The following is a 12349-nucleotide window of genomic DNA, read 5'->3' on the forward strand; positions in this document are numbered from 1 at the left end:
TTAAATATTATAAAATAAAATTAAAGAGAGGCGTCTTTTCATTTTGAAACGGGGAGAAACCAATTCATAAGAACATTAGGTTTGTCTGGTTACTTTTCCAGCAGAAATTGTCCAACAGCTTCTTTCTAAGAGAGAAAGTCAGATTTATTCTCTTTTGCAAGAAAACACTGAAAAATAAACAAACGGAACAAACAGAATCCCTGCAAGTACTTGCAAGCAATCAGCTGATTTGTCAAGTCAAAACAATTTGTCCGCAATGAAAGATACAAAACAAAAAGCCTTGTAATTTCTGCAAGCAAGTGATTGCAAAAAGAAAATAATAACTGTCAAAGTTTCTCAGACGACTTTAAGTACCCATTGGAAACAATTGTTGCAATTTTTGAGGTAACCAAACACACCTATTTATAAAATATGGTCATTTAATCCCTCAGAATATATTCGAAAAACAAATTCTAAAGAAATTAAAAAAAAAAACAGAAATCTGTTGAAAGCTCTGGATGATTTTTCCTTTTTTTTAAATATTTGTTAAAAAATTCTTAAAATTTTTCAAAAAAAAGTGTAAAAAAACCTTTTTCTAATAATTCAAATTCTTTCAAAAATCGCAGAGATATCTCGTTACTACACGGTTAATTTCAATAAAGAAAATTTTATATTTCTTTAAAATGACATTTCAAAAAGTTAAAAAAAAACAAAATAAATTCTGATATTTCTTGAAGAGTATTTGTGAAATTCTACCAAAAATTATTGCTGTAATTTGCCGTGTGCTAGAACCTGTAAAAATCTAAAATTTTTGCTATCGGTTATCGTAGTAACAATTTTTTACATTTGGCCTGCAAGAATGTAAAAGTTTTTACTACCATAACCGATTTTCTCTTTATGATATCAGAGAAAATTGCAAAACTAGTAGATTCTTGCTGGTTCTGAACAGTTCAATTATTGCAGTTTTGGAACATACGAATTATAAAAACTCGAGTTATAAAGTCTTGATTTGATAACTATTTTAAAATGTCTTTTAAATGTAAGTTTCTTAACGTTAAAAAAGAATCACATGCAACTCTGTATGAGTTATGAGACTATTCACAATATTAATACACGTTACATCATTCACAATTGCGCTGATGACAACTGATTAACTTGCGTTTACATGTAGTGGTTCATATTTGATGTACCATTTGTTAAAGTATCAGAAATAAGCACATGTTTATAAAAACTGCAGTTTTTAACGATTGATTTATCAATAGCATATAAACAAGGCAGTTTACTTCTATCTCTCTAGTTTTCTTTTATTTAAAAAAGACGATTTATAACACCACAAAGATTAGAGCGATATATTTTATGAATATTTATCGTTATTTTTCTTTAAAATATCCAATAGTCAAATGTCGACCTAATTATCCCTTAACAGAGCGGAAATACAAGAAAAACGGAGAGACTGTATACAAATTTTAAATTTTTCAGTAAAAATAAGAATTATGAACGAACGAAAAGTGAAATATAGTTCAAAGGCCTACATATGGTCGGACAAAAATACTACTTTTGACAAAAATTTGATAATAAATTTAGTACTACTTGCACTATTGTGATTTTACTCTCTTTGAATTTCAAATCACAATACCTCTTTAAAAAGCAAACTTTGTTGTCAGATGAGCTTACTGGCCGACCTTGTATAGGGCATGTATAGAACGAATGTCAATTTTGGTTTCTCCCTCTTCTGAGGTATGTTTCCTGTCCACCAGTTTGAGGTTCTACATGAACCGAAAAAGGAAATAAGGCAAAATTTTTGTATCGACAAATATAATTTTGATTTTAAAAGAAGAAAAATCAAGTAAAAGAATAGCTAATTTATGGCAGAGTTGAACTTCAAACTCCCTCCACCATTTTGAAGAAATTTCTGGAGTGGCCTCTGAAATTATTAAAGTTATCGATTGTCGGATGTATGGCCAATTTTCTGACGGAGAAGGCGATGTCAATTGTAAATTTAAAATACCAATTGTTAGATAAATGTGTTTAAAAATGTGTCCAAAATCGGCAAAATAGGGAATACCTTGGTATTTGGACCCATTACGAACTCCAAATACCAAATTTGAAACAATTGCGGTGAAAAGTGTGGCAGAAATCATAAAAATATAGAATATTGCAAGGTGTAGTTATATGGGGTCTACCTATACATACATTGACCATTTTCAATACCAAACATTCTATAGACCGAAAATGAGCACTGCGAGAGTTCAATATTGATAAATCCGTTTAATATAATTAAATACTAAATAAGCAACATAATGTTATTAAAATTATTAAAGAACAAAAATTTTAAATATTTCTTCAAAAATAAGTAGATTTGTATATTTTTCCCATACGACGCCATTTAGAGGTTGTTATCATGGTAGAATAGAAAGGTAAGGTGGAGCTCCCAGCTGATAACATTTTTTTTAAATGTGCCAGACTTCTGGCAATTTTTTGTTTGCATTTGTTGTTTTGGAAAAAAAAATATTTTGAAAACCAATGATTGGAAGAAACTTAAATTGCGGGGCGCATATTAATAATATTAACCAGATTTGTCATGGAATTGAAAGACTAAACACTTAGGGTATTCGTGAGAGAACATCCAGACATCTCATTCATCTTTCGAGCTATTTACCTCATTTTAAAAATGGACAAAAAGATCAAATAAATGAAAACAACTTGTTGCCCATAATTTTAAATAATTCTGACAGGGTATAGCCTCAGGGCTGTATTTCGGTAGTTTTACGAAGCTGTTCTACCTCCTTATTGTACCATGGTTGTTATGATATGCATTTTTAATATTTTTTACAAATTTTAATAATTTTTCATTTAAAAATTTGAAATTCCAGAATTCGTTTGACAGTTAATTGTCGCAGCAGTTGTGTCGATGCAAATATGTGCATTCTTCTACCATGGCTTTTGTACATATATAAAAAGTCAACAAATTTCTATGATCTCAAAATCGATTACAAAACGTCGAAATTACTATTTTCACCACATGCAATAGCCTACCACGGCTTTTCACACAAAAAATCGATTTATCGATCAAACGAAAGTCGACTTATACATCCCTAGACACAACAAAATGAGACGACACTGACACAACACATACAGTCGGATACGAATAAGAACAAAAATATAAACAAAAAAATACATGAAAATAACGCATATAATTAATAACATAATTAAGTAATATAAACAAAGTGTTAACAAGAAGAAGAATTGCATTGATTGATTACTTAGCTGTACGAAATAGTTGTGTTTTGTGTGGAATTTAAATAAAAGAATAATTGCTGCATTGTCTGTCTCCGCTACTCTCACCGCTGCCGTCGCCGCAACCAACCAACTCCAAGATTAAGTTTGCTGATTGGAAAATTGTGTACCAAAAGAATTACAAGGAAAGAATGTGAAAATGTGAAGTGAATCTCAATTAAGTGTTGTGATGATGAAGGAATATTTTCCATGGGAATAATAAATTAATCTCAGTGTTTGGCTTGAATAAAAAAAGCAAGTTATACAAAAAGTTGAAATTTTTCAAGAGAAATTTAATACCGAGCATTTAATTTTTGTACAAAGAAAGAAAGTCTGTGTGTGCGTGCGTCCGAGAGAGGAAGAGTTCTAAACGTCGTCAGGTGTTGTGTATTCTTGAATGACGGACGACAACGAACGGTGATTGAGAGGATGTCAAATTACCAGGAAGCAACGACTGAGATTTTAAAGAAGTGTATATTAAAATTAATAGTTAATGCTTGTTCTTAAGCATAATTAAAAGGAAGCAAGAGAGAAAGAGAAGTGGGAGTGAGAAAGGAAGTGTTTCTAGTAAGAAATCAGTGTCAAATATCATATTTAAACATAAGTAGTGGATTACTGTTCCTGGTGGTCATCACCAACAAAAGAGTACTCGCCCGTGGCAGCAGAAACCTCCTATACACATTCACACACACTCTCAACACCACTCATTCAGTCACTCACCCATAACAGAAAAAGTTATCGGTTGTGTTCTTTAGTAATCATCCTCGCGTAGTTGTTGTTGTCGTCGTCGTCGTCGCCGCCGACGTTGTTGTCGTCACCGTTCGCCGTGTCCCCTGTGCGCTTGGTCCCCAACACAACAACTTAGCACAACAATTGGTGGCGCAGCAGAAAATATTTGCAGAATAGCTTCCGGTTGGTAGTGGAAGCGAACGTTGTCGTCTACATACGCTAGCACACACACAAACACACACACTTGAAACAGTCACCAAGTACTCGCAGCAGAACAATTGCCACCATACCAGCAGCAACAACGAAAATAACATCGTTCATAATCATCATATTGTTGTTGCTGTGTTTTAGTTGATTTGTTGCCGCAACAACAACTACACAACCAACAATGGGTAAGTGGGAAGTGCTGGAGAGATATTGAATCTTTCTTTTTCTTCAAAAAAGTAAAAATATAAAAAGAAAACAATAAATATCTTAAAGAAAATAAAAAAAAATGTATGCAGGCGCAGGGTATTATTGTTTCTTTTTATTGCTGCAAAGGAAACCAAAAACACAGAATGTATTTTAAAAGAATTTTCGATTGCTGCGGCTGATATTGAGGTTTTTAACTTTGTTGTTGTTTATTTTCTGTTAGTTTTCTTATCATGGACGTAGGCAACAACAATTGCCAGTGAAATGCTCAAAATCATGGGCTAAAGTTTATTTGGCCAGCTATGGGTCTATGAAAATTTCAGAACATAAATTACCTATACAAGGGATCGGAGGCATTCTTGTCAAAATGATTTCAGAACAATCTAGGAAATAACTCTAGTTTAGTAGAAACTCTTTGATTTTTTTCGAAAAAATGTCTTGGGGGCCTGACCAGATGCCCCAGGTTTTCGAAGAGTTTTTACTAAACTAGAGTGTAGCCCAATCTAGTTACTGTTTGTGACTAAGGCTAGATTTGGATATAGCTTATCAGTAAAAAAATTACGTACTGTTCCCACTGAATATGGAAATTTGAATCAAAGTTTAAATAAACACTGCCATAATTTGGAGGTCAATATTATATATTCACTAGATCTTTATCGTCATGTTTTCCGAGCTTAAGAGTTAGCATAAACCGAATCAAACAGACACACGTTGAGGATGATAATGCCAAGATGCCACAAGTTTGCTTGTTTAACAGGTGACAATGGGTCAAATTAATCAAGCTGGTTTTTTGAAGGAATTCCGGATAATTTTTTTTTTGGCATTTTAAGGACTTGGGCAAAGATACGTCGTTAAATTACCATATGCTATCGTTTATGAAAGATCAAATACGAAACAACCTCGAGAAATGGACAAAAATGGATTTTCATCAACGCTTGCTCGAGTTTTGTTGCTTTCCAATGTCCAAAAAATGCCTAAAGTTTGCGAACTGTGACTGCTAGATTTCAGTATTTTAAGCATGAGACGTTCCATTTTTATACCCTCAGCTATGTGGCTACTGCCAAAATGTGCCACATCAAAATAAAGGGTTTTTATACCCTAGGTCTCTTCGGGCGAGACATTTGACATTTGAGGACATTTGAAGTCGATCTAGCGGTCGATCTGTCTATCTAGCAGATGTGCACGCTAGCTCTAAAAGCGAGTTTTCGATTCAGGCCATAATTGGTACATAGTAATATTATTATCAAACTTAGATAATGTTCGGAGATGGGCTATATCGGTCCCCTCCTTCTGGTACCTCCCCCACAAAAGGCTAATGTTTTCCCAAAAAATAATTTTACGTATAGAACAAGAAAGGATCACCCAATTTGGTGCAAACTTTGCAACTTACAATATTTGTATCTGTGCTATTTCAGGTGCGAAAATGGACAATATCCGTCACCTACTTCTGGTACCTCTCCCGCATGAGTTCAAATTTTTGAATAATTATAATTCTGAAAAAAAAATGCGAAATAAGCATCCGGTTCTCTTTAAATTTTACACATTCCAATATTTGTGCTGACACAAGATCTGTTAGAAAGGACGAATAGAACTGACTCCTCCTTCGGGTACCTCTCACACGAAGGTGTCAATATAACCAAACCATCATTAAATGCGTTAAGAACGTCCGATTATTTTTAAACTCGTCACATCCCAATATTTCTATCAACACAAGACCAGGTGTCTAAAAGTTGGTATTTATAAGTCAAATGGGTAATAATGGCGGAAAATTGTATGTATAGGTCCACGTTTTCGTATAGCCCCCACATAAAGGTATCTCTCGATTTTCGGAATTGCGATGATTTTCGCCACATTTTTCACGGATTGTCTGGAAATTGGTATTTGTAGTTCGTAACGGGTTCTAGCTCCGGTGGCGAAACATTGTATGTCTAGGTCCACGTTTTCGTATAGCCCCATAAAACGGTACCTTCCGATATTCGGTATTTTGATGATTTTTGCCACATTTTTCGACGGATTTGTCTAAAAATTGATATTTATAGGTCAGAATGGGTTCTCGCTCCGATGGCAGAACATTAAATATCTGTATGTTGCTCTGCGGTATTTTGACCCATTCCCGGCGAAACGCTAGTCTGAGGTGATCAACACTTTGGTTTTTTATTGCCAACCTTGCTTTCCAAAATACTCCAGACATAAAAGTCCTACGGATTGGTAACCGGAGATTTTGCTGGCCATTGTGCGCAGGAAATGAAGAGAGGAACCTCATTTTGTAACCATTCTTGGGTGGCGCGTGCTGAGTGCGATGGGTCTGAGTGCTGTTGGAACGTCCAAGTTCTGCGGCCAAAATGTTTGCTTGCCCAAGACTTTAACACACCCTCCAGAATATTTTCGCGATAATATTCGGCACTTATTCTGATGCCAGGGTCGATTAATATGAGCGGAGAGCTACCACCGGCTGTTGGCGGCCCACACCATCACCATGGCCGGCGTTTAAGTTTTGGTGCCCAACCGAAGGTGCACATTTTCAGCTGACCTCTTTGGCAGGTAAACACGATCATTTTGTTTGTTTACAAACTGCTAGACAACGAACGTTTTCTCATCGGAGAAAATTAAATTCGGCAGTTCACCACTTTCGGCCAAGCGAAGCAATTCTTTAGCTCTTTTGAGTCTATTTTCTTTCTGTTGCGGTATAAGTTCTTTCACTTTTTGGAATTTCAATGGCTTTACCGCGTCCGAGCTCATTTTTCAATATTTGCCGAATGGAATATGGCGATATGTTTAGCTCACGAGCCATTCTTCGGCCATTGCGATGCGGTTTTCGATCAAGTCGCTTCTTTACTTTTCGAACCATTTTTGCTGATGTTGATGTTTTCTTCCGCCCACTTCCTTGACGTCGAGCTACGCTACCAGTAACGACGGTAATGAGACACACAAGATTTATTCACATTCAAATGCTGGAGTGCTCTAACGATAGCCACTTGTGGTTTTCCAGCCAAATATAAAGAAATCACACTATCACGCTCGAATTCTATCACGAAGAACTTTTTTCTGCTTGTGTTCGCTTGGACACAATATAATGAGCTGTCACTGGAATAATTTTAATAGCTTTCGGACGAGTGGCTTAGAAATGACAGCAATCTGGAGTTGATTGCAGTTTTTTCATCTCACCCTGGAGGGAGGGTATTATAAGTTGGGCCCGGCCTAACTTAATGTTTTTTTGTTTAATTGTTTTTTTTTTTCTCATTTTTAGTATTAAATCAGAAAAATAACCAAAATGAGCTAAAAATATAATCGGAAACTTCTTGAAATATGATATATAGGTTTGCACCTTCGGCGATCTTGGATATATTCTAAAATCGATATCTAGCTGCTCAATAAAATTAGTACTTTGTAACGTTTCCTAAAATTAACAAATCGTTTGATAATTTTAAAAGAAACCCCCCATAATGATGTATTATCCCCAAAAAAAAAGAAAACAGTTCTACGCCCCTGGCCATTGTCTCCAACAATATTTTATGGAAAAACAATCTTTTTTTTTTGAGTAATGGTGTTGCTGGTGCTGCTGATGATGATGTTAAAGATTGGACATTGGTTGGAAAGTTTTCTTTGCTCTGCCGTTTGGTCTGCACGAAGTGTCAGCATGTGAGCGGGCAAAGTATAACTGTATATGAGTTCGTTGGTTTGTTTGTTTTGTTGTTTCTCATTCTTTTGTCAAATGGAACATGTGTCCCAGTTTGTGGATGTTTGTTCGTTCGGTTTGGTGGTTTGTTATTCACTCACTCCCCAGCAATGCCATGCCATGCCATCCATGGCGGTGCTGGTGCTGGTGCTTCTGGTGTTGTTTATGTTTTTTTTAAACATTTTGTATTTTTTTGTTTTTATCATAATTAGATTGTTGTACTGATTTTCATTCACTAGCGGTTGTTGTTGTTGTTGCTATTGTATTATGCATGGGCGCAATGGAATTTTGTAGTGTGGCCGGCCGACTGTCTGCCCAAGTAACCGCCATAAAGCTAAGTATGTGCAGTGAGCACCGGGCCCCCTCCACACAGAGTATTTAAAAATAAAATTAAAGCTTCCCAAAATGGCCAATGGAATGGTGGTGAATGGTGCGAAGAAGTGGGGAGCCAGTGTGGGCAAACACCAGCGAACGCCACTTATGCACAACAATAACGTTTACTCACAGGCGGCCCCAAAAGTAATGATATATGCACAGCAACAATAACTAACAACAACAACGATAGCGCCAAGCAATAAAAAACCTCTTTTTATTTTTTTTTTTTTTTCATCATTTCTCGTTGAGGGCTAACCATTTATGGGCAAGTTTTTATTTTCAATTCATTTTAGCCTGCCTCCCTTCCAACCAGCCCCCTTTTTGCCACAATTGTAACGGCATACCACCAGCTGGGACAGTTCGTTCTACTCTCTGCATCCATTCAATGGTGCAAAGTTACAAAAGTTGTTTTTGCTTTTTGTTTTTCATTTTTATTTTATTTTTTTTTTTTAATTGTCTCCCATTCTGGATTTTGAAGGCCAATTTCATGCATGAGTTCCATTTTTGCAGACATCAGCCATTTTTTTTTGGTGTTGTTGTCACTCTATGATTCCAAAAATGCCTTGGCATAGTTTTGTTTGCTATTTTTTTTTTCTAATAAAATTTTAGTTTCATATTTTGGTATCGAAAATAATTGTTTTTTGTGTTTTCATTTTTAGAAGAGACTCTAAAAAAGTTTTCGAATAACAGAAGATGCTTAAAGATTCTTTCACACAAAAAAGGCCTTGATAATAATTTCCATCTATCGAAGTTTTAAAAAGATTTTATGTTTTCAGAAGTCTAAGGGTCTTCTGTCTTAAGAAGGACTTAAGGTGGGAATACATAAAGCGCTTGTCTGGCTAGCATCTTCGGAAATGAACAAAGAAGCCTAGGGAGAAAATCGAACTAAGTTAACCTAAAACTCCTTTGTTCCTCTACGAAGAAGCCAGCCTATGACTTATGCCAGTCAGAAAAGCTCTTTATGTACTTTCAACTTTAGGTATTCTGTCTTTAGAAGAACTTAAGGTGGAAGTACATACAAAGCTTTTCTGACTGGCCTAAGTCATCGGCTGGCTTCTTCGATAATGAACAAAGGAGCCTTGGGACAAAATCGAACTAGGCAAACCTAAAACTCCTTTGTTCATTTACGAAGAATACAACCGATGACTTAAGCCAGCGAAATATGCGATTTATGTATTTCCAGCCTTCGGTCTTCTGTCTATAGAAGGAGTTTGAGATTCCTCTTGCTCCTTCACGTTGTCATCTTCGAGCCTTTGAAAGCCTTTCAAAGAACTCTTACATACTGAAGTCCTCCTACAAAGTCTTTCATTCCTATAAGGCCTTCAGAAAAATTTCTTTGGAAAGAATATCTTATAGTAGAAGGTCATCATCATATAGGTCACCTTAAAAACCCCCTTTCGAAGGTTTGTCTTCAGTAGGAAATCTTTAGAATATACAGGGTGGGATAAAAACAACTGCAACAAAGTCAAACGCCATAAGTTTTACATTTTTGTTTCTAAATTTTAACGAATGAGAGAAAAAAATGTCGGAAATAGCACCACATTTTAGAATAAGTCAAGATTTGTTCGAATTGGTCACCTTTGGCACGAATTATGGCCTTTAAACGGCCAATGAAACCGCCACACGCTGCCAAAATGTTGTTCTGCGGTATTTTGGCCCATTCCCAGCGCTATTTTGGCCCATTCCAGACACAATAGACCAACGGATTGGTATTCGGAGATTTTGGTGGCCTTCTGCGCTGGGAATGAAGCGAGGAACCTTATTTTGTAACCATTCTTGGATGGCCCGTGCTGAGTGCGATAGTGCTGAGTCCTATTGGAATGTCCGAGGTTTGCGGCCAAAATGTTTGCGTGCCCAAGGCTTTAATACACCCTTCAGAATATTTTCGTAATAATATTCGGCAGTTATTCTGATGCCATGGTCGATTAATACGAGCGGCCATCGGCTCAATGTGGCTGCCCACACCATCACCATGGCCGGCGCCGAAGGTGCACATTTTCAGCTGACCTCTTTGGCAAGTAAAAACGATCATTTTGTTTGTTTACAAACTGCTGGACAACGAATGTTCTCCCATCGGAATAAAGCAAATTCGCCATTCACCACTTTCGCCCAAGCGATGTAAATCTTTAGCTCCATTGAGTCTATTTTCTTTCTGTTGCGGTGTAAGTTCTTGCTTTTTTTGGAATTTCAATGGCTTTACCGCGTCCGTGCTCCTTTTTCAATATTTGCCGAATGGAATATTATTTTCGGGTACTGCGACGCGGGCTTCGATCAAGTCATTTCTTTACTTTTCGAAAAGCAAATTCGGCACTTCACCACTGTCGGCCAAGCGAAGCAACTAGTTAGCTCCTTTGAATCTACTTTCGTTCTGTTGCGGTTTAAATTTTTCACTTTTGGGAATTTCAATGGCTTTATCTCGAGCTCCATTTTAAATATTTGCCGAATGGAATATTGTGATATGTTCAACTCACGAGCCTTTTTTTTTTTGGTTACTGCGACGCGGGTTTCGATCAAGTCGCTTCTTTACCTTTCGAACCATTTCTGCTGATGTTGCTGTTTTCTTCCGTCCACTTCCTTGACGTGGGGCTACGCAACCAGTATCACGGTAACGAGCGATGGTATGAGACACAAAAGATTTATTCACATTTCAACGATAGCCACTTCTGGTTTGTCCAGCCAAATATAAGGAAATCACACTATCACGCTTGAATTCCATCACGAATAACTTTTTTTCTGGAAAATTCTCACCAAAATGCTTTTGTACGCTTGTAAACAATATAATGAGCTGTCACTGGAATAGTTTAAACAGCTGTCGGACGAGTGGCTTAGAAATTACAGCAGTCTGAAGTTTTTTCATCTCACCCTGTATGTGGGGGCTATACGAAAATGTAGACCTATACATATAATGTTTTGCCACCGCAGCTACAACCCATTATAACCTACAAATACCAATGTTTAGACAACTCCGTAGAAAAATGTGGCTAAAATCATTAAAATACCGAATATCGGAGGGTATCGGTGTGTGGCGGCCATGCCAAAACTTGGAGCAATATAAACTATGTTCAGCCACCGGATCTAGAACCAATTATAACCAACAAATACCAATGTTTAGACAAATCCATGGAAATATGTGGCAAAAATCGTCAAAATACCGAATATCGGATGGTACCGTTATGAGACGGCCATGCCAAAACGTGGACCGATATACCTAATTTTCGATACCAACCATCCTAGACATAATACACATTGTTGTGCCAAATTTTAAAGCTCTACGTCAAATAATGTGGACTGTATCGTGTTTTCAACAGACACAGACGGCCATCGTTAAATCGACTTAGAATTTTATGCTGCTGCTTATCGTGAATATATACTTTATGGGGTCTACGTCGAATATAAAGGTGTAACATCCCTTCATGTTCGCCGTAGACCCCATAAAGAATATATTCAATGACAAACTTAATAAACCCCCCTTTTCAAGGTGGAGGGTATAATAATGTCAAATATTATTGGTAAATTTTTCGAAAATACTTTTTAAGGAGCAATTTTAAATCCTGTATTTTTACATATTTCCTAAGAATTATACAAAAACCGTGGAGATTTTTGGAGGTTCAAGTATTCCGTGCTTTTTTTTCAAATTTAAATAAAATTTCGGGTATATAAATCGTAGATTTTAATGGGTTGCCAGGACACGCTATAAAATGTTTGACAGGTGACCCGCATTCATTAGGGGTCACACTACCAGGGACTCCCAACTCAACTCTCTAGTCAGAAACTCATTTTTGTCTAGAAGTTCTTCCTTTATTCATATGTGTCCTTTAGTCCTTCTTTTACCAGCATAAAACCACCGGTAGGTCTTCAGTATATGGCCGGCTTTTATAAGATCTTTCTTCCATAGAACACCCA

The 12349-nt window shown here is 36.5% G+C and overlaps 1 protein-coding gene across 1 annotated transcript in view; it reads left to right on the forward strand.

The window, feature by feature from the left end:
- The first annotated feature begins 3090 nt into the window (after nucleotides 1-3090).
- The window catches only part of LOC101896388 (activated Cdc42 kinase-like), a 44857-nt gene continuing 35598 nt past the window's right edge, over nucleotides 3091-12349 (forward strand). The window contains exon 1 of the mRNA XM_011292793.3: nucleotides 3091-4376. Within this exon, the coding sequence (XP_011291095.1) occupies nucleotides 4373-4376 (4 nt within the window). The 5' untranslated portion in view covers nucleotides 3091-4372. The remainder of the gene's footprint in view (nucleotides 4377-12349) is intronic.

The sequence above is a fragment of the Musca domestica genome, unplaced genomic scaffold (assembly GCF_030504385.1).
Source record: "Musca domestica strain aabys unplaced genomic scaffold, Musca_domestica.polishedcontigs.V.1.1 35, whole genome shotgun sequence".
NCBI lineage: Eukaryota > Metazoa > Arthropoda > Insecta > Diptera > Muscidae > Musca > Musca domestica.